The sequence below is a fragment of the Scomber scombrus genome, chromosome 18 (genome assembly GCF_963691925.1).
Source record: "Scomber scombrus chromosome 18, fScoSco1.1, whole genome shotgun sequence".
NCBI lineage: Eukaryota > Metazoa > Chordata > Actinopteri > Scombriformes > Scombridae > Scomber > Scomber scombrus.
In genome coordinates, this window is record NC_084987.1 from 17,224,330 (window position 1) to 17,247,370 (window position 23,041).

At 34.8% G+C, this 23,041-nt stretch overlaps 1 protein-coding gene and 1 gene segment (V, D, J or C); both read right to left on the reverse strand.

Moving 5' to 3' along the window:
* LOC133999401 (uncharacterized) overlaps nucleotides 1–23,041 on the reverse strand; it is a 36,946-nt gene that overhangs the window by 13,177 nt on the left and 728 nt on the right. The window contains exons 3-4 of the mRNA XM_062438619.1: nucleotides 426–439; nucleotides 337–393 (exon numbers count right to left, since the gene is read on the reverse strand). Of these exons, the coding sequence (XP_062294603.1) occupies nucleotides 337–393; nucleotides 426–439 (71 nt within the window). The remainder of the gene's footprint in view (nucleotides 1–336; nucleotides 394–425; nucleotides 440–23,041) is intronic.
* Nucleotides 19,245–22,197, reverse strand: LOC133999393 (immunoglobulin mu heavy chain-like). The segment is given in 5 exon segments: nucleotides 19,245–19,776; nucleotides 19,928–20,239; nucleotides 20,396–20,683; nucleotides 20,851–21,132; nucleotides 22,124–22,197. Coding segments are annotated over 5 exon segments (1,299 nt in total).

A 23,041-nucleotide genomic window follows, 5' to 3' on the forward strand; every position in this document is an offset into this window, starting at 1 on the left:
CCATAGTGCCTTTTCCCCAATAGTCAAAAGCCCAGTTGTCACAGTTAAGTGATTCAGTTGACACTTATCACAAAAACCCAATGACTATCCAATAACTTCATGACATACAATGTGGTTCAGGAAACCATTGAAATCAAACTAAATTAAAACTCTTTATAGACTTATATTAACTGAGCAGGAGTTTTAAACTTTTGAGCGATTCTTTGTCGGGCTATGAAATGCTATTGGTTTCCTTATCACTGGCCAACAGTTGTGACAACATAAAAATGACTATATACATTTTAATGATGTGATTAGGAATTTCTTTCTCTAATCAGAAATAATAAAAGAACATACCTGAAGTGACGGTGACCATTGTGCCTTTCCCCCAGTAGTCAAAAGCGTAGTCACAGTCTAACAAATTGTGAGCCACTGCATACAAAAACCTGTTCCCAGATAACTACACTTTCCATACAAGCTTATTTTATGACAATCTACCCTCTGACATATTTTTGCAAATTTGGATTCCTAAGATAATAGAAAAGATTATTTTCGCCACCTAAGTTTCAACTGTTCATATTAACATTTAACATATTATAGAGATTAATTAAGTCTATGGTGTCCCAACTGGATATGAACAGTTTTTTCTAAAAGAAATAAGTACAAAAAATAGGCTTGGCTTACCTGATGTAACTTCAACCATCGTGCCTTTTCCCCAGTAATCAAAACCATTGACACAGTGTAATTTGCCAACACATCCAACATACAAAAACAAGTACCTTAAAGATGCCGTTGATCGGACAGAGGATTAAATATGCTATATTAAAAAATTCAATTAATACATTTTCACTATGAAAACAAAAACTGCTTATTTTACCTGTTGTGACAGTCACTGTTGTTCCTTTTCCCCAGTAGTCAAAGTAGTTGTCACAGTGACAAGGTTCAATAGCACTTTAGGACAAAAACTACTTTATGGCTTGTATCATTTAAATGATTGTTGTAATTATTCAGTAAACTACTGTATATACCTGTTTACCCAAATCTTTCTTTTGCTTTCACCTCAGATTACCTACCAGATTAAGTTCAAATAATATCAACATAAAGTAAATGATAAACCAGAAAATAATGAGTTTTCTTCACTCGAAATAATTTGATAATTACTTACCAGAAGTTACTGTGACTTGTGTCCCTTTTCCCCAGTAGTCAAAGTAGTAGTCACAGTGATATATTATGATCTGCTTCTAATACAAATACCTTCAATAACAGTTTAAACCAATAATGTTTCACGAAGCATTTCCCAATGCACAACTTATTAACCATTTCCCTTGAGATAGTCATTTCCTGTGGTCTGGGTTACATAAAATTAAGTACATGTGTTTGCCAACAGTTAGTGTAACTTCCTCTTTATGAACTCTCCTGACAGCGCACATTCCTGTTTCATGGGGTTCACACCAGCAGATGAATTTGATCCAACTGAAATATAATTAAGCCTGATATTACAATAATTGTTGTCTAATTTCAAGACTGCAAATGTATTTCTTATGATGTAATGGCATTAACTGTGAAATCTGTGAATCTAACAAAATTAACATTTATAAATATAAAGAATATGTATCACTTAGCTATAACAGCTCTTATAACTAAACTGTTTGTAATGTGACACACATACACAATTAATGAAACTTCCCCAGGTCTTCCCCAGCAAAAACCCGCATGAACCCTTATAAAAACACCATTGCAATGCCATGAAAAATGAGCATGGTTTATTGGTCACTACCATGATTTATTTTGATACGGCAACAATATCATTGTACCATACTATTATAAACTGAAATACCATGTGCAAGCATGATCAATCATCATCAAGAATCATAATTTTAAACCAATGATTGAACATTCTGTGATTTCTGTGTACACATGGACATGTGTACACAGAACATGGACATACATGTTTGTATAATAAATTATCAATAACTTATTTTAACTTAATCATAAGTTCTGGTTCTGGTTCTCCACTGAGTTATCTTTGATGCTCAAGGAAACAGACTGGTTAACATTTAGACAACTTAGAAATAAATGCACATTAAGAAAGGCAAAAGCTAATTATCACATCCAACTAATCTCTAGCCCACTTACAAACCCACCTAAATTTTGGAAAAAAAGTACATGTAAATAAAAACAAGTCTTGTGGATCTTTCCCTCCCTCTATCACATGTAGTTGACATGGTATATTCTGGTCTTGCTTTCAGTAGTCAACCACTGCATCTCCTGTCCTCAAACCATTCCTCTCTGTTTACACTGCAGCCGTTCACATCCTCCGCTTTTAAAAGAGGTTCTTCAGGACATAGACTGCAGGAAATCAACTGATGAGGATAAAATAGATCCTTATTTCTTTCATTTATGTGCTCCTTACATTGCAGACCAAATTACATATCTCCTCTGGAGCTATACCCCTGCTCTGGAAAAGTGCACATGTAGTACCACTTCATAAGAAAAGTTATGAATTAAATCTCAATAACTCTCAGCCAATTTCCAAACTACCCTGTCTTGCAAAGGTCCTAGAATTTCTGTTCAATAATCAGCTCAAATCATTCCTTTCACAAAATGATGTGTTGAGTCCTCACCAGTATGGTTTCCAAACCAAACATAGCACTAAACTGCAATCACATCAGCTACATATGACATAATATGTGCTATGGGCAAAGGAAAATACTGTGCTGCCATATTTGTTGAATAAACTAAAGCATTTGACACTGTTGATCATACTCTGCTCCTTTGAAGACTGAAAGATGTTGAATTTGACTTCAATTCCCTCAAATGGTTTCCAAATTACCTATCTCACTGACAGCAATGTGTGACTCTGGGGAAGTATAACTCTTCTTCTCTTACCATTAACAAAGGGGGTTCCACAAGGCTCAATACTGGGACCTGTCCTGTTCACTATTTATATATCAATAACATTACATACTCCATAACAGATTGTAACGCCCATCTTTACGCAGATGATACAGTTCTGTATTGGACTTCCAACACCACACACTCAGCCATTAAAATCCTCCATCATGCCTTTGACATATTAAAATAGTCACTTCTACCTAAAATTGGTCCTTAATGCAGATAAGACCAAATACATGGAATTTTCAAGATCAAGAAATATCACAGATGTTAACATATCACCACTCTAACAGGACACAGTATTGAAAGAGTTACAGAGTACAAATATCTAGGCATCTGGTTGGATCAAAAACATACATTTAAATTGCATACTGACACACAGGTAAACTAAAACAAAAAACTAGGATACATATACTGGAACAAAACAAAATTCCCCTGGCCCTGCAGGAAAAACCCTGCTTTTATCAGTTCTGGATTATGGTGACATTATCTATAGACATGCCTCTGTCTCCACTCCACTGGGCGCGGTCTATCGCTCTGCACCCATCACTGCACTTTATATGAAAAGGTGGGATGGGCACCTTTATCTGTGAGACAAGAAATGCACATAAAACAAAACTAATAAAAAAGGTTTATCACTATGGTCTAATAATAGTGAAGCAAAGTTCAGTGCATTGGAAATCAATTGATCAATTTACATGAATTTGAAAACATTTGCGATACCTTGAGAAATAATTCATACTTGGTCTCACAGACAGCATCATTATCTCACATATACACTACCAAACTCATACACAAACACTACTATACTCTCTCACATACATGTAAGAGGGGTATAGTAGTGTTTGTGTATGAGTATAGTAGTGTATGTGAGAGAGTTTGATTGAAACAGAAGCAAGTTTAAATTCTCTGTTTCTGATTGGTTCTTTAATGAAGAATGGGTTATCACAGACACGCCCTACTTTCCCAGTAGCTGCTCCGCCTATCTACAATCTTGAGATTTAGGCTAGGGATACATCAGCACCATACAGAGCATGCTGGTAGACTTACTCACAACAAACACGTATAGCAGACATGGGCGGCACACAAGTCAGTTTCCAAATATCAATAAATTGTTAAAAAAAACATAAAATATATTTTTTTTAAAATACAAATATAAATCGTCTTCTTTTTTTGGGGGGGCAAGGCACTGAGAGAGGACTGACATCATATAGTTTCAATATCAGCACAAATAAGACACAGGTAGGACGAGCTGTTACCCCTTCTCCAGCTTCTTCTGTTGGCTTGCCCTGTGTTGTCAGCCCGAGTGTTAGTGTGTTTGTGCTGACAGCAATCCCGGCAGCAGATGTAACATCAGCGGTTGTCATTAACATTTGCGGTAGAAGATGTCACCGGCTCTGGTCTAGATTTTCTTTTTGGCATCACTGTATGCTGACTACCACATAACACAGAAATGAATAATGCCGATTCGGTGCGCAGACTGGGAGAAAAATAGTATATCGTCAGTATTTAAGAGACCCCCCCAAAATTCTCAAATCATGTCTTCAGGGACTGTACCCTGACTACTGGATTATGTCCCGTTCACTAGGCTACTTTGAAGACATTTTGACTTGTAATATATAAATTGCACTTCTGAATCCATAATCACGTTGACATTACTTCTTACTTTCGGCATGATATTATCAGTCATTTAAATTGGCAATTGAAACTAATCAAGCTTACAATATAAATATCAGCGGCTGAAAAAACAAAAGTTAATCACTTTTATTCATTTAATTTAAATGTTGGTGACCAAGGTTTAGTTTGGCTCCCTGGCTGATGAATCTCCTAGCGAGATGTTTTTTTTGGCATCTAATTCATGTCAAATCATTTCTTTTTTATTTCTGTGATAGTGAGTGCAACAGTCGGGACAGCGTCCACAGCATGGGTCATTTTTTCTCATTCTTTGTCTTTCTCTGGACTTTTAATTCCACCACTTACACTAGCTACTAAATAATATGGTATTTTGGGCGCGTCATTCATGCTAATTTACTTTTCTCGGGAAGGCGCGTTCATTTAGAACAGGTGGGATGCATCATGTTTACGCAGGTCATTTACAACTGTTTCCTGGTGATACGAGTGTTTGGCGTGGCACACTCGTACAGGTCCACCTGACTAAAAAAAATTAGGAGAAATTTAAGATAAGAATACGAGAAATACAAGAAATGATTAAACCCTCTATACTCGAAGGTTGCAGTGGCAGCTGGCTTCTCGGCAGGGCAGTGATGCAACACAGTGGAGTCAACTCTTCGGAAGGCAGAAGAAGTTATCAGCTCCTTCGTTTACTCACCTGTTTGTGCCGCGTGGTAAGCCTGTGTAAAAGAAGAGACATCTATGAACACCAGAGAGGCAGCCAGTAAGACGACAAACTTTTTAAAGACTGTCTTCCGCGAATTGTTTGTGCTAGCGCTAGTTAGCCACAGGGGTTACCTGGTAATGCGTGGCTTGATCAATTAACTCTTTAAATTCCAACTCACAATGAACAGATTCTACATAATATGTAGAATCTGTTCATTGACAATAACCTATTGTAGCCCAGTCTCCCAGGTCCCCAACACCTGCCTGAGCTACTCAGCCAAAGGACTCAGCTCCATAAGGTACACAGACCAGCAGGTCTTTATGCCATATAAATACATGACAGAGCAGAGGAGATACATGGAGACAGCAATATAACCTTGTTAAACTATGAGTCCCAACCTGTGATTTTATATAAGTTTATGCTTTTTCTCTCCCAAAAACAAATAATTAAAAAAAAAAAAAAAAGTATAAAATAAATATCCCTAAAAAACAACTATTAGTTTTTTTCCCCCCTAAAACTGTTTGGATTCAGGTCCACCCCTAGTCTTTACTCAGGACTTGTTAATGAGGGAGAGGAAGGATAAATTATTTGATGAGTCAATTGAGCCTCAAGTGTGGAAAAATCATATTAGATAAAAAACTAAGTATCTAACCATGTAATGTGTCATCATGTATTATCAGTTGTGGTGTCAGAGACTTTCAGTCAGTTTCAGTTTGTTAACAGGATATGGAAGCACCTGTTGTGGTAAAGATGGTTTCCTGAGTGTTACATATATATTAACCAGTAAGGATGTTGAAATCCACAAGTCCAAAAAGTACAAACATTTTCATCTCTATTTTGATAGTTATCTCTTTAAGTTTAACAATGTTTGAGTACAACGCTGTGTGTCTAAGTACATTAAAAGCAAATAATAGTTCATGTGAAAATTAAATACTTACTGAATCTTGATTGTATTAACATTAACTCACATTTATAATATATTATACATTAACTCACATTTGTAAAATATTATACATAATTCACTTGACACCAAATGAAATATAAGTGCAAAAAAAAAATCTGTTTTTATGTTTCCTGTCAGTCTGTTAAATATGTCCAGTATTTTACACAGCAAGCAAGGCGAGGTGTCACTATTATCAAGTTTTTTTTTGTTGTTGTTTTTGTTGCCGTTTGTTGTTTTGTCTACAATTCCTCATGACTGCAATTTGCGTGTGCCCAGTACTCTATCCGATATCATGTTTCTGTGTCTAATCATTTTAAAAACTTGCCTGATTTTGAGAATAACTGTTGGGGCACAGATACTTTTTGCTTCAATTCAGTTCAACACAGGTTTTTGTATTATGATATATCACTGTGGCTGCCCCCACACAGTATCACACACTCATACAAAAACCTTGGCCTGATATAGTGTGTGGTCAGTGTTTGTACTGTATGTATTCAGCAGGTTCATATTGCAGTAACTATTGCTATTACTATTAACTATCTGTTTTTGCTCAGTTTTATTTACTTTGAAACCATTGGTAGGTTTTTACATTTGTTTAACTTTGTCGATTTTTTAACATACCCAATGTCTGATGATGTTCTGATTCAACCCCTTAAGATCATTACTATTGATTAAGATCAAGATTATTGTCAATCTTTAAAAATGTCTGCTTTTCTTAAGAGGAGTTTTGTTGGACATGGCAACAGTGAGCAGTCTCAGTTGTTTTCCGCACCAGCAGCGTACACAGTATTTCCTTTTTCAGTGGCAGGAGGTTTTTGTCATAGGATATATCATTGTGGCCGCTATATTGCACAATGATATAGCCCTGTACAAAAACTCCTCCCTGCATACTAGCTCCACACAACACAAATACTTTAATTTTAGTTTGATAAGTAATGTTAAGATCAAATCATGTAAAAAGAATCACCAGTGTAAACATTCCCTGATTGTTGTTTTATTATTTGTCTATTTTCATTTGGCCATGCTGCAAATGCCGGAAAATGAGTTTACATAAGTATAGTTATTGATATGCATTGTGCAACAAAACACAGACATATAACAATGACCCAATATGAATGAGACACAAACGACTATGATCAATAGTCTCTTACATGATGATCCATATTTCGTGTGATAAAAAGTAATTGTCTCTTGAAGAAAGTACTGGTGCACTGTTTTTTGAGAGAATCCAAAGAAACAAAACATCAGGGGGGTATTCCAGTACTCACAGAGCAATCTTCTTATTTATTGTGGCCAAAAAAATCAACGCATTTCAGCTATAAGCCATCACCAGTGTTACGCCATCATCAGTGCTGATAATGTATTATTTTTGTTTTTTCCCCACAATAAATAAGACGATTGATCTATGCCACATATTTCAAAACCATCCATCCATCCATCCATCCATCCACCTACCCACCCACAATGTATATTACTTATACTACTATATTTTTCAGATATATCATCTAAAGATTTGGTGAGCAAACACAAAAGGGGTTGTCATCTTTGGTTTAACTCTGTATTGTACTATAGAAGTACACTTAAAGTTAGCAACAGCGGCCATTGTCATAATTAAATCCTTAATTCATGACCATTGACTCACATTTAAAATACTGTGAATAACTTGACATAAAATGAATTGTAATCAGACAAATAAATGTCATATTTTTTTCCTTATGTGAAAGACATTATATCTGCTGATACAAAGCAATAGTATATATATATATATATACTAACTAATAATTAGTTGATTTTATTTTCATGTTTTTCAAGGTAAAACTGAATGTATGTATTGTATGTATTCTTCCACTATTGCATTAAAAATGATCTTCCTTCAGTGTCTAATGATTTTGCGAATATATATTTTTCTCTCCTTGGGCGTTACACCAGATCACATCAGGTTTTTGTATTGCCACAACTCACATTTATAACATTATACATAATTCACTTGACACCAAAGGAACTATAAGTACAAAAGAATCAGTCAGTTGTTATGTTTGCTGTCAGTCTGTGAAATATGTCCAGTATCTTACACAGCAAACAAGGTGAGGTGTCACTATTTTCAAGTTTATTTGTTTTTTGAGTAAAACTGAAAACTGATTTTGAGAATAACTGTTGAGGCACAGAGACTTTCTGCTTCAATTCAGTTCAAGGCAGGTTTTTGTATTATCATATATCACTGTGGCTGTCCCCACACAACAACACACACTCATACAAAAACCTTGGCCTGATATAGTGTGTGGTCAGTGTTTGTACTGTATGTATTCAGCAGGTTCATATTGCAGTAACTATTGCTATTACTATTAACTATCTGTTTTTGCACAGTTTTATTTACTTTGAAACCATTGCTAGGTTTTTACATTTGTTTAACTTTATCGATTTTTTAACATACCCAATGTCTGATGATGTTCTGATTCAACCCTTTAAGATCATTATTATTGATTAAGATCAAGATTATTGTCAATCTTTAAACATGTCTACTTTTCTTAAGAAGAGTTTAGTTGGACATGGCAGCAATGAGCAGTCTCAGTTGTTTTCCATACCAGCAGCGTACACAGTATTTCCTTTTTCAGTGGCAGGAGGTTTTTGTAATAGGATGTATCATTGTGGCCGCTACTGTATATTGCACAATGACATAGCCCTGTACAAAAACTCTACCCTGCATACTAGCTATCACACCACACAACACAAATACTTTAATTTTAGCTTGAAAAGTAATGTTAAGATCAAATCATGTAAGGAATCACCAGTGTAAACATTCCCTGATTGTTGTGTTATTATTTGTTTATTTTTATTTGGCCGTGTTGTATATTTTCCCGAAAATGAGTTTACATAAGTATAGTTATTGATATGCATTGCGCAACAAAACACGGACATATAACAATGACCCAATATGAATGAGACACAAACAACTATGATCAATAGTCTCTTACATGATGATCCATATTTCATGTGGTGAAAAGTAAAGATGTGAATAATTCCAACTCTTGAACAAAGTACTGGCGCACTGTTTTTAGTGAGAATCCAAATCCAAAAACATCCAAAACAAAACACCAGTACTTACAGAGCAATCTTCTTATTTATTGTGGACAAAAAAAGACCCATTTCAGCTATAAGCCATCACCAGTGTTACGCCATCATCAGTGCTGATGATTGATTATAGCTAAAAATGCTTTTGTTTTTTTGTCCACAATAAATAAGAGGATTGATCAATGCCACATATTTCATACATATATTTTATATATTACGTATATTTTTTCAGAGATATCATCTAAAGATTTGGTGAGCGAACACAAAGGGGTTGTCATCTTTGGTTTAACTATGTATCTTACTATAGAAGTACAGTTAAAGTTAGCAATAGTGGTTATTGTCATATGACCATTGACTCACATTTAAAATCAATCAAATTTATTGTAAAGAGACAAAAAAAATCGATTTTTTTTCTCCATTATGTGAAAGGCATTATATCTGCTGATACAAAGCAATAGTATATATATAACTAATAATTAGGTCATGATTTTCATGTTTTTCAAGGTAAAACTGAATTTAAAATGTAAACTTCCACTATTGAATTAAAAAATCATCTTCCTTCAGTGTCGCAATGATATTGTGAATATGTTTTTCTCTCTTTTGCTCTTTTCCTTGAAGCACAGTGACCTTGGGCGTCACACCAGTTCACGTCAGGTTTTTGTATTACTTCATATCACTGTGGCCACCCCCCCCCCATATACACAATGGCACACACTCATACAAAAACCTTTGCCTGATGTAGTGCATCGTCAGTTTTTTGTACTGTATGTATGTACGTACAGCAGGGCCAGTGAAACACTACTACTACACTACTTTTGCTCCTTTTTGTTTGAAATTATAGCACTTGCTTCCAAAACATCCCTGTGTTATTGGAAATCACATCTGTTAGACTTTGTTAAGTTTTAGCCATGCAGCATGGCTCTCGGGGTAGCAATATTGGTTGTTTGGTCTGTTGCTCCATCAGTCCATCCACTACTTTTGGTTTAGACAGAAATATAATATAATATAATATAAGAGTCACAGCATGGATGGTCATGAAATTTTGAACAGATATCCATGGTGCTTAGACAACAATTCCTATTGACTTGTTTGATCCACTGATATTTCATGTAGTGCCACAAGCAGGTAAGACTTTTAACCAGTACTTTGGATTGTGATCAAACATCTGCAAAAATGTGATTGACTGATTGATTTGATTTACGGATTAGTCAACACAGAAAAAATAAAAATTCAAAAGATAACATAACCTTCTGAATCCATCACTGCCAACATGAACTCGATGAGATGCATTTAATACATACCAAAAAATATTATTTTACATGACCTGCAGCTTGTTTAGCTGTCAAACCACTGTACCAAGCAGAACATGCATAATCAAAATGACACTGTAACAGTGATTACTGTATCAATCAATAATGACATTCAGCCTCATGTACTTTGTTTAATGCTTATTAGAAAATATTAGCATTCTAACACTAAACTGAGGACAATGTAAACATTAACATCAGCATGCTGATATTACCATATTGAGTATGTTAACATACCAACATTAACATTTAAATCAAAGCACCACAGTTTCACTCAGCTTTGAGCTGTATACTCTTGTCTTATGAATATTTAATTCATCCTCTGATGTTTTAATTATAAGTTCATGATGTCCTAACACCATCCATTATTGTCGATCTTTAATCGTCTGTGCTTTTCCTAAAAAGAGGTTTGTTGGACATGTATGTTAATGTATAAGCACCAAACTCAGCATTTCCCTTTCAAGTGGTTTTTGTCATAGGATGTATCACTGTGGTTCCCATATTGCACAGTGTTACAACCCTTCACAAAAACTCCCCCCTGTTCACTTGCTATCACACTGTCAAATGTTTTTACCTTAAACTACAACATTTTCATTCTAGTTTAACAAGTAATGTAAGATCAATTAATGTGACAGAAATCAGCAGTGCAAGATTTCCCTAATGATTGTAAACTTGACTTTTTATTATTCAGTTTTCATTTGGCCATGTTGTACATATTCTTGAGTCCAATTCAGGGACTAAAAGTACACACTGATAGTTTAGAGTAAAATCATGAGCATATGTTTGAAAAACAAAAAAAAATTATCTTAAAACAAGATCAATAGTTTTTGACATAATACATATTTCATACTCATATTTTTCAGAGATATCATTCAGAGGTTTAGTGAGATAACACAAAGATGTCATCTTTAGTTTAACCCTGCATGTGTCTTAGTTATTGGTAGTAATAGTGTTCATTGTGATAATTAAATCTTGAATGTATGACCATTAACTCACATTTAAAACACAATCAATAATTTAACATCAAATTAACTGTAAATACACAAAAACAAAAACAAAAATTCAGCCTCATGTAATTTGTGTTTAGTGCTAATTAGCAGATATTAGAATTCTGACACACTAAACTGAGATGGTGAACATGGATAACATAGATGTTTAACATCAGCATGTTGATGTTAAAGAAGCTGTATCACTTTTAGTTGTGTGATCTCCTGACACAACACATCTGTTTTTCCTAAAAAAAAGACTTTTGTTGGGGACGGCAGCAGTGAGCAGTTTCATTTGTTTTCTGTATCATCAGCGTGTACATTTCCTTTTCAGTGGAAGTAGGTTTTTGTCATGCAGTGTATCACTGTGGCCGTTATTATGCACTGTGGTACAACCCTGTACAAAAACTCCACCCTGCACACTGTGTGTGTAACACCCAAATAATTTCAGCCTCATTTTGGTTTAACGAGTAATGTTAAAATGAAATTATGTAAATCACCAGTTTAAAAAAAAAAAGTTCCTTGGTTTTAATTTTTTCCCCAGTTTTTTTAAACTAATTATTATCATTATTATTTATGTTTTCAGTATGCACTGTAATACAACACTAACTCTATCACAGACTATCATACACAAAAATACCATAATGCCATAATGCATATCAAATGAATCTGCAGTGCAACTTTTCCCTGATTGTGAGATTGCTATTTTGTCATTTTATGCATTCAGGAGTGATAATTTTGTGTATTCCTGAATATGGCTTCATAATTACAAGACTAAATCAAACATGTATAAATACAGTTATTACTATTGAGTTATTATTAGTAATGACTAATATACCCAGTGTTTATTTCATGACAGCACAAATCCTGCGGTGCAGTTTCCTGTAGGAAAGTATTCACATAATATTCACCTTCTGTTTGCAGTATAAAGACTGTTGACTCTCTTCAGAGGTTTTTGTAACTGTGTGAATCACCGTGGCCACTCCATCGCACAGTGATACACCACAATACAAAAACACTACAGCTGCCAAACCCTTCTGTGAAACACAGAGCACGACAGCTTTTAACTTAAATATTTCAAATTGTTGTAGGATTTTAATGACCATTGTAAGTACTTGATTTATTTTTTATGAATATTATGCATATTTATTTGGATATTGAATACAAACATCTGTTAATGATTAAAGTCTTTGAATGACTTTATAATCATGGTGAATATTTGTGTTTTTCTGCAAACACATAGTATTGTATTTGTGTTTTGTTTTTTTGCTATATTACCATATATTGTATGGCAGTGCAAAATTTATTGTGCAGTATATTGCCCATGAATTACTCAGTGGCTACTTAAATAACAAAGGAAGGATTTCACTTTGTTTTCTAGGATTTTACATAGCTTCAAAATGAGGAGTTTTGTAGTTTTATTGTTCATAATTAATAATTTTACGCAATCCAACTTAATTAAATAAAGTGATATAGTTAATGTATGTTTAGTATGTTAAGTCAGTAATGATTGCTCTTTTTCCCTTTTAAGTGTTACATTAAAATGTGCATCTTATATTTTATTGGGTGATCTTGTATTTTCAGTTATGAGGTTGTTGTTTCAGCATTTTGTAAATATAAATACACAAATCTTTTGCATTTATACATGATGTGACTCCAGGGGTCTTCATTAACATACATGAACAGTTTAAAGAGATGAATAAGAATATGTAGTAAATAACTAAAAACTATGCAATTTTTAAATGTGGGGGGCAGAATATTGGAAACACTTCTTAGTATGACACAATTAAATATAACACTGCCACTAACTGTTGCCTCATAAATCATTACAGAGTTAAATAGGAAGTGTCATAAGGTAAAACAAAACTTAGCATGTTTATTGTTCTTTTCTTTTCTTTTCTTTTCTTTTCTTTTCTTTTCTTTTCTTTTCTTTTCTTTTCTTTTCTTTTCTTTTCTTTTCTTTTCTTTTCTTTTCTTTTCTTTTCTTTTCTTTTCAATGTATTTGAATAACAGCCTCTTTTTATGTTTTGCAATTATGAGTATTTGTACTTCAGCAGCCTCAGGTCACTGAAATGAAGCCTGCATGGAAGAAACGTGATGTTACACTGACCTCTATTGACCGAAAGGTTGAAGTCTGTTACACTTGTGACCACACTGAACTGTGATATATAGCATTGAATTACAATGTGTACAGTCAGGTCCATAAATATTTTTGTAATTTTGGCTCTGTACAGCACCACAGTGGATTTGAAATGAAACAATCAAGATGTGATTGAAGTGGGGACTTTCAGCTTTAATTCAAGGTGTTGGACAAAAATGTGATTTAAAAATGTTAGGAATTGCATGGAAAAGGATGTCTATATGCAGTCCACTTACTTCAGGGACTCAAAAGTAATTGGACAAACTAAATAAAATGTTGTTTGTTTGTGGGTCTCTCTGCCTTAGTTTTTGTCTTCAGCAAGTGAAATGCATGCTGGATCGGGTTGAGATCAGGTGATTGACTTGTCCATTGCAGAATATTCCACTTCTTTGCTTTAAGAAACTCCTGGGTTGCCTTTACAGTATGTTTTGGGTCATTATCGATCTGTATTGTGAAGCATGGTCCAATGACCTTTGCTGAATTTGGCTGAATTTGAGCAGACAGTATATCACCTCAGAATTCATCCGGCTGCTTCTGTCCTCTGTCACATCATCAATAAACACTAGTGACCTATTGCCATTGCATGCCCAACCTTCACACTACCTTCACCATGTTGTACAGACGATGTGGTACGTTTGGATCATGAACCGTTCCAAGCCTTGTCCACACATTTTTCTTCCCATCATTCTGGTACAGGTTGATCAGAGTTACATTGGTCCAAACAATGCTGTTCCTGAACTGTGCTGGTTTTTTAGATGCTTTGTTGGCAAGTCTACTCTGGCCTTTCTATTCTCGAGGTTTATGAATTCTTTTACCTTGAGGTGAAACCGTCTGTATTTGCTCTTGTGAAGTCTTCTCTTTATGGTAGACTTGAATAATATGTCTACCTCCTGGAGAGTGCTCCTCACTTGGCTGGATGTTGTGAAGGGGCTTTTCTTAACCATGGAAAGGATCCAGCAATCATCCACCACTGCTGTCTTCCATGGACATACGGGCCTTTTTGTGTTACCGAGTTCACCAGTGCTTTTTGTTTTCCTCAGAATGTACCAGACTGTTGATTTGGACACTCCTAATGTTCTTGAGATCTCTCTGATGGAATTTTTGTTGTTTTTTTCAGCCTAAGGATGGCTTGTTTAACTTGCATTGAGAGCTCTTTTGATTGCATGTTGTAAATTCACAGGAACAGCTTCCAAATGCAAAGACCACACCTGGAATCAACTCCAGACATTGTACCTGTTTAATTGATGATGAAATAACAACAGAATTGCCCACACCTGTCGATGAAACAGCTTTTAAATCAGTTGTCCAATTATTTATGGTCCCCTCAAAAGAGGGTGGTACATATTAAAAGTTGTAATTTCTAAACCCTTTCTCCAATTTGGATGTGAATACTCTCAAATTAAAGCTGAGAGTCTGCAATTAAAACTCATACTCATTATATAGCTGTATGTTGAATATATTTTGGTAAACAGGTGAATTAACAAAACTTGTGTCTTTATGGACCTGACTGTATGTGAGGTGCTGTACTCTGAAGAGTCAATGCAATGCAGAAAGAAGCCACTAGATGTCAGCACAAACTTGACTTTCAAGTTGTTGAGTGTATTGTTAATCTCACCCTCACTCACAGAAGGCATCTAAAGACAGTCAAATGCTGTAGTTTCTCATTAATAGCTTATGCTTTATGTCAGACATCAGGTTCACACAGGTTATAAAAGTTTAATCTGGATCTACATAAATCTGGTCCTACTGTATAAACTCACATTTAATGTAGTTTATCAAAACTAACAACTTAATTAAGATTAGAACAATGTATACTGTACAGTAAATGTTGTTTCACTGCATTTTTACTAAATATTAACATCTTTCTGACACTGACACTGCACATACCCACATTTGAATACACAACTATTGGTCATAAGGACGGTCCATAATTGATCATTTCCCTACAGACCTTCACTGGATGTCTAATGCTGCAATCCATTGTAATCGGAACACACAGAAAAGTGCAATGAAATAGTCATTGTGTGTGTAATAACATTGAAATTGCAATTTCCATTTTGTTGATTTGTAATTAATATAAATCTTTGCAAGCTCAGTAGATTATTGTGAAGTTCAGAGACTTGCCATGAAAAATATCAGTTTGCTGCAGGCATCTTTGTTTTCCCAAGCAGATGCACTGGGACACATTTAGAATGGAAGTTGGGAATACTGACTCCCGATTTGCAATGGATTACAGTACTGTTCAAGATGGAGTTGCTGAGTAGAGAGGCTGCAAGCAGAGAGGAAACTTTTCAGTACTTGTGTTTTATGTTTACATAATAAAATATACAACAGCTATAACTGTTAAGTTACAAACTGTACACAAATGACATGTTGCAAAACCATTTAACTTACAGATGCAGTAAAGATGATATTCTGTATAGTAAGATGTAGTTATGTTACTGTAGAAAGTATTTTATTTCTTATCTCAGGTATTACTTAAATCTGTCAGAAAAATTGTCATCACCTCACTCACTAGGGTTTTGTGTTTGTTTCATAAAGGGTTCACTTAATCTTCATAACATATTTACCACTAGATGGCAGTCACTACACACTAATCTGACTTGTGAATCAAGATAGTTTATGTAATAGTTTGACATTACACTCAGAAAAAATATTAGACTTTTTTTGTGATTAGTTTAATCAATCAATCAATCTTTATTTGTATAGCGCCAAATCACAACAAAGTCATCTCAAGGCACTTTACACATAGAGCAGGTTCTAAACCGTACTCTTCAGGCTTTAATTTTAAAGAGACCCAACATTCCCACATGAGCAAGCACTTAGTGACAGTGGCAAGAAAACACTCCCTTTTAACAGGGAGAAACCTCAGGCAGAACCAGGCTCCAAGTGGGCGGTCATCTGCCTCGACCGGTTGGGGTAAAGAGGAGAGAGAGGAAGAAAGGAGAGAGAAGCACATTGAAAATAAACATTGAAGCTAGTAGGTCCGGGACTGGAGTCTGTCATCCGGACGTCTACAGGCCCAGATTGTAGACGTAATTAATGTTAGTCATGTCATGAATGAAAGATTGAATTTCATACAGTATATTAGTTTTAAAACTTCAAACAAAGTTAAGAGTGAAAAGGAACAGTACAAAAGGGTTCATGTTGGGATGCATTTTTACACTGACACAACATGAACCATTAAATTAATGTAATACAATGAAAAATACTCAACAAAGTTGAGTTTTCATTCAGTAAATGTTCTCATATGTCAAAAAAAGACAATTTTAACCAAAGTCACTATGTTATACTGTATATATATATATATATATATATGTATACATTTGCTGGCAGTGAGTCTGTGTGTCTGTTTTATGTACGAGCCACTTCACGCCTGGATTCATACTGATATGCAAATACATTCAGTGAAAAATGTGTCTTTTGCTTTAAAGAAGTTTATTTCTAGTACTGACAGTTTCCACAAAGTTTCACAGCTGCAGGTGTGGTCCCAGAGGTGCAGAGAGAGGAGAAGTGACTCTCTAAATATAATATAATTAGAAACACCAGGAAACAGAAAAACCTTCTTAGTTTCACTGATAACTGAAGTTTACAGTCTGTTGATTTTATGTGATGCTATTTTAAATGTTCTTAGAGTCCAATCCTACACACATTGTAAAATCTTTATGCAGCTGTCAAAATCAATCAATATATCAATTGCAAGTATCATATTTATTGAATCACTGATGAAAGAAAAATACAATAAACAAAATGATCAAACATAGAATCACAAACATGAAGAGCAAAGATGTATAGTCAAAACTACAAAATACTGTAATACAAGTTGTTATTTACATATCAATGAAAAGTTAATACTGCACTTCTATCATCTATATTTATATAACAACAACAACAACAACAATATCCAATGCAGGAAAAAAGTCTTCATATGAATACTTTGTAATGGTCTTATTCTTATTAGCAAGACAACATCACAGTGTTTTTCAAATGTTACAGAGAAATCCATTTTCTGTGACATTACGAGTTCCATTAATTATGCACACAATTTTAAAACTACATTGAAAAAAAACTAAAACAATTAAGACCTGTAGATGTATATGCTGTGCATCCATCTCATCCTTTACTGTCTCTTCATCTGGAAAAAAAACAAACAACCATTAAACAACAAGAAGCACTCAAACTGGAGATTCCTCCAGTTGGAAGACTGACAAGCAAATGATCTGTGTATCATCAGCAGTAATCTCTGATCAGTATTAATACATAATATATTAAAGTATTATTTTTTTTAGACACTAAAACATGGTAACTTCTTGTGATTGGCTGTTTGTTGTTAATCTAGTATACTGTCACACACAGCTCAGTGTGTTTTCTGTGGGTGGAGATGTTCCCTGACTAGTCGTGTCAAAACACTTTATTCAAAGCAGAGCCGGTGTACTGAAAGCGATGCATGTGCAATTTTGTCCATAAAAACCAACACAATAAGTGTGTAATATCACATTTTTAGATTGATTTTGGTGCCAATTAACTGTTCAGTATTGTTGAAGGAAACCAATGAGCCAAACTCCTTGAATGTCAGTTTAGTCCATTAAAAGGTTACTTCACTGGCTTCATACTGCATCAGATATCTTCTGGTCAAAAGGCCCTGACACTTTACACTGTTTGAGGACCTCACACTTGCACAATTAGTGTTAAGTTTGAAATCACTTTTGACAGCTGACAGACTATGACTTTTCATTGATGTTGATACTTCCTGTTTGTCTCATTTATTGTATGAAGCAAAAGGGATTAATTTCTTTCAGTCTTCTTTTCATGATCTTCATAGCAGACAAACTTGCTACAGAAAACCTCTGCCAACACAAGGAGACCAAACACCTCTTCCTTTTATATTTGATTGTACTATTAACATTATTTTATTGTCTGATTATATCTTAATAATATGCTACACAGTCATTAGACTTGAGTAAAACTGAAAAGCCTTCATGTTTACCTTGACCAGACTGAATATGATGTTATAGAGAAGAGTGAATATGAAGAGGAATATGAAGGAGGAGGTTGTGGACCACAAGCTGCTGAACTCGTCCTCTTCAGGGGAAGCATCTGTGCAACTCAGATACTCAGATGTAATACTCTGTATTGGGTTTGGAGGACCATCTAAGAAGAGGGATGTATAAATTGTTAAATGACAGGAACAAGTGTGTGTATGTGTGTGTATGTATGTGTGTGTGTGTGTGTGTGTGTGTGTGTGTGTGTGTGTGCGTGTGTGTGTGTGTGTGTGTGTGTGTGTGTGTGTGTGTGTGTGTGTGTGTGTGTGTGTGTGTGTGTGCGCGTGCGCGTGCGCGTGTGTGTGTGTGTGTGTGTGTGTGTGTGTGTGGTTTTAATTAAAATACCAGATATTGTCTCTCTTATTGCTAATAAATTCAAATACTATCTGTTATTTTATCATGTTAGTGTGGATGTTTGAACATTGAAAGAGTATTGTTTTACTTTGAGGCTTCACTGAAAACTACTCATACAAAATGACCCTATAACATAACTTTTCCTTTTGTTTTAAAATATTGAAGTCATTCATGAACATGTGACAAAAATGTCTCTATGCAACATTTATTTGAAACAATCAGCACACTTCTCAAGCAGTTTGACAATATGACAAAGACAGACTGAAACACAACAGGATGACAAACAAAACTAAACAGACATGTTTACTGTCAAAATACATTCAGAGACAGAGCGACACATTAGCACAAAATATCACATTTAAAGGTGAATCTACTATTTGTCACATTCAATGGAGTTACCCAAAGCTTTAGACACTCCTCGTGATTTCATGGAGTCGTTCCTGCCAGCAGGCCAGACGTTGCAGGTGAAAACAGAACCCTTCTGGTTCCACTTTTCCTTAGTGATGGTGTAAATACTTGTAACAGAATAGCCATTGTTGGTCTTCTGAGGTGGGGAGGTGATGCCGTCTTTGTAGTTACCAGTTCTTTGTCCTGCATCTTCTGACCAGGCAATGTAATAATCCTGCAGCTCACGACTGGAAACCAGACACACCAGACTGACATCTGAGTTTCCTTTGATGTCCTCCTCTGAGAGAACGTGGACCATCACTGTTGGATTCACACCTGAAAGAGACATTTAGTTAAACAGGGAGGATTATATTGAAGCTTTATGTTTACTATATTACATTATGACACATCTGTGTGTGAGTTGGTTGCAGACCTTGACTCACAGATTACTGTTCTATCAGTCAGTCTTAATCATTTAGTTACGTACCTCCTTTGTGGACAGTCAGATCTTGAATAACTGGTGTCATGTAATCTCTGTTAGCAGAACAGCGCACGTTGTTAACTTTCTGCCATTCACTGAAATCACGAGTCAGCGTGCTGGTTTTGCTGTGCTGACTGCCTGCAGACTTTGTCTGTCCAGTAATGGAACTGGTCACATTTACTCCATTAATCTGCCAAGTGATCGTAGTTTCAGATACAATGGTCTTGTCTTGTCCAGTGATGATACACTCCAACTCTGTTTGGTTGTTGTTGAAAATCTTTTTGGGATTTGGAGGGTTCAGTGTCATTGTGACAGGAGCTACATGAGGGACAGGAACAGGAAAAAAGGGTCAGTACAATTTTTTACATCTGAAACATCACAATTACAGTAGAATGACATTTAAGTCATGTTTAATTATATGCTTCTAGTTTTGTACTAACATTTTATTTAATGCTAAGATTAACAGCACAGTACCTTTTGAAGCCTTCTGCTTATATGTTTTTCCTTGGTGAGCCACCTCACAGGTGTAAACAGCTTCCTTTTCCCAATCTGCGTTCTTGACCTTCAGGACGCTGACAGCTGAATATACATTTCCAATTTTTTTGGGGACCCAATCAGTGAAGTCGGATACATCGTTTTCATTCTTTTTCCATTTGACTGACAATTTTTCTGGAGAAAACTCCTCAATCGTACACACCAGGGCCTGAGTGTCTCCACTTGGCATCGATAGCAAAGTCACCGTTGGAGGAGATGGGAATTCATCTGAGCAGGTGGAGGAAAGAGCAGAGACATAATATATTTAATTCTGTGTCATCACAGTTCATTAATCATCATTAATCATTTTCTGATGACAGTATTTTTACCTGTAAACAAAAATGAAAACATGTGGATATAGAAATTTCAAGTATAAAAAATGAAAAATCACATACATTTCACTTGTACAGTCTCGGAGCCTCCAGGATGAGTGATGGAACAATTATAAGGCAACGAATCTGCATCAGATCTCGATACTTGGACCACACTGACTCCTGTATATTTGTTGTTTTGACCTAAAATATATTGTACAGAGGCCGGTGTGTTCTTGCCACTAGCCCACTGGAACTGAAGACTCTTTGGGAAGAAGTCCTGTGCAAGGCAGCCAAGAGTAACTTTATCGTTATTCTCAGAGGCACATTGAACCAAAGGGAACAGAGCTGGTGATACAGTTGTTTCTGTGAAAGAAGAGTTTTGAAATATTTAAGTTTAAAAGTTTCAGATGTATAAATACATGAATGTATAAACTTAAAAATAAAGAGATGATCAACCGCTCTTCTAAAAGCTGACTAAAGAAAATAATCTTAATATTAAATGTTACATTTTCAAACCTAACAACTCCTCAACCATTTGGTTTGCACACAAATGAAGAAAAACAACAAAAAAACAACCTAGAGGTAATAGAAGGTAAAAAGCGAACAAAGAGTGTTTTGATAAAATGTGTCTTCTTTGATCATATAAACCTCCCCAAACTGCACTGTTCTGTGAAATTAGGACATTTAAAAAAGCTATTGATTTAGAATAAAGTTTTGATGTGCTCACTTATCATCTTATGTGTGAATATTTTGTGCTTCTTCAATCTAAAACTGTAAAATGTTGAAAGCTTGTTGGCAAGAACTATAAATCGGGTCATGATATAAAATTACACACATTATTTTCTCATTTAAAAGTTGATCGTCTGTGTGCCATCTAATTAAAAGAAAAAAGTAAGTATATTTAAATTATTTGTAGTTTGGCCAATATTCAGTTGATGAAGTGAAACGCTGTGTCACATGTACAGTATTTAACTAAATGTAAAATAAATAAATATACCACACAGCCACATTTCAGATATAGTTACATTTCACACTGTTGATAAGTTGTAGGTATTAGTTATATACTTTGTATGTAATTAATAAAATAATAATAACAGGTTTAATATAGAATGATATTGTGCATATAAATGTTCATTTGCAATCGAGCAGCAATACATAAGCGATAATGACAAAGAAAAACTTTTTCAAATGCTTTCTAAGAAACAGCTGCATTCAAAACATCTTGCCTGCTCAGTTTTCTACTTTGTCCAACATCAGTAAGAAAATAAACAAGACCACAAGTTCATCTTCAAAATCATATTTAAAAAAGAAAATTAAACTTGTGACTAAAAATATTATGTTAAAAGTGGCTTACCTGAAGTTACTGTGACATCAGTCCCACGACCCCAGTAGTCAAAATAGTCACAGTGCTGCTTCTCCATTCACTGCCTGTACAAAAACCTGAAGCATCAGATAAAACGCTTCAACACTTTCATAAATGTATAAAACATGTACGTTTAGTCTATTTTCAGTCAGCTGTATGATACACTGGTTATCATCCTGTGAGTTTCTATTTTATGTAAATGTTTAATCCTTTTTTTAGGTCAAGATTTGACTGAAGGCATTAATAACATCCGACTAACGTAACTTTCAGTTGCTAATTAATTACATTTTAACCACCAATTTGCTCATTTAAAATGATAAAGGCAGTAATTACCTCATATTCTAATGAGAAATATTTTATCCTGTTCCTCTTATTCATCCCAAGCATAGATAAGTGTGAGATAGTTGCTCTGAGGTTTTTGTATGGATGTATATCACAGTGCCCCCGTATACGCCACAGTAATAAACCCTCGTACAAAAACCACACACTGTTTGTTGTCAGCTGTGAGTCAAAAAAACAAAAAACAAAACAGGAACAAAACTTCAACAATCATCAAAACTACATTTAAGTTTGTTAGTTTTTGATTTTACATTTTTCATTGTATTGTTAAGAATACATCATCTACATTTTTTTAATTTATTATCTATACACATCAATAAGACCATATCATACCTGATCCATCATCCTTTACTATTATTAGTTATCATCTTTTATCCAAAATTGTAGCTTCAAATCTGAAAAAACTATGTTGGTTATAAAAAAAAATGATCTTTTAAATTTCAAATATTTTAAATATATTTGATATAAACAATATATTCTATCACTATAAGACTGATGAATTAAAACTGAAAAACTGAAATAATTAGTATGATAAATTTGATTAACTGGCTGATTTGATCCTTATGAATG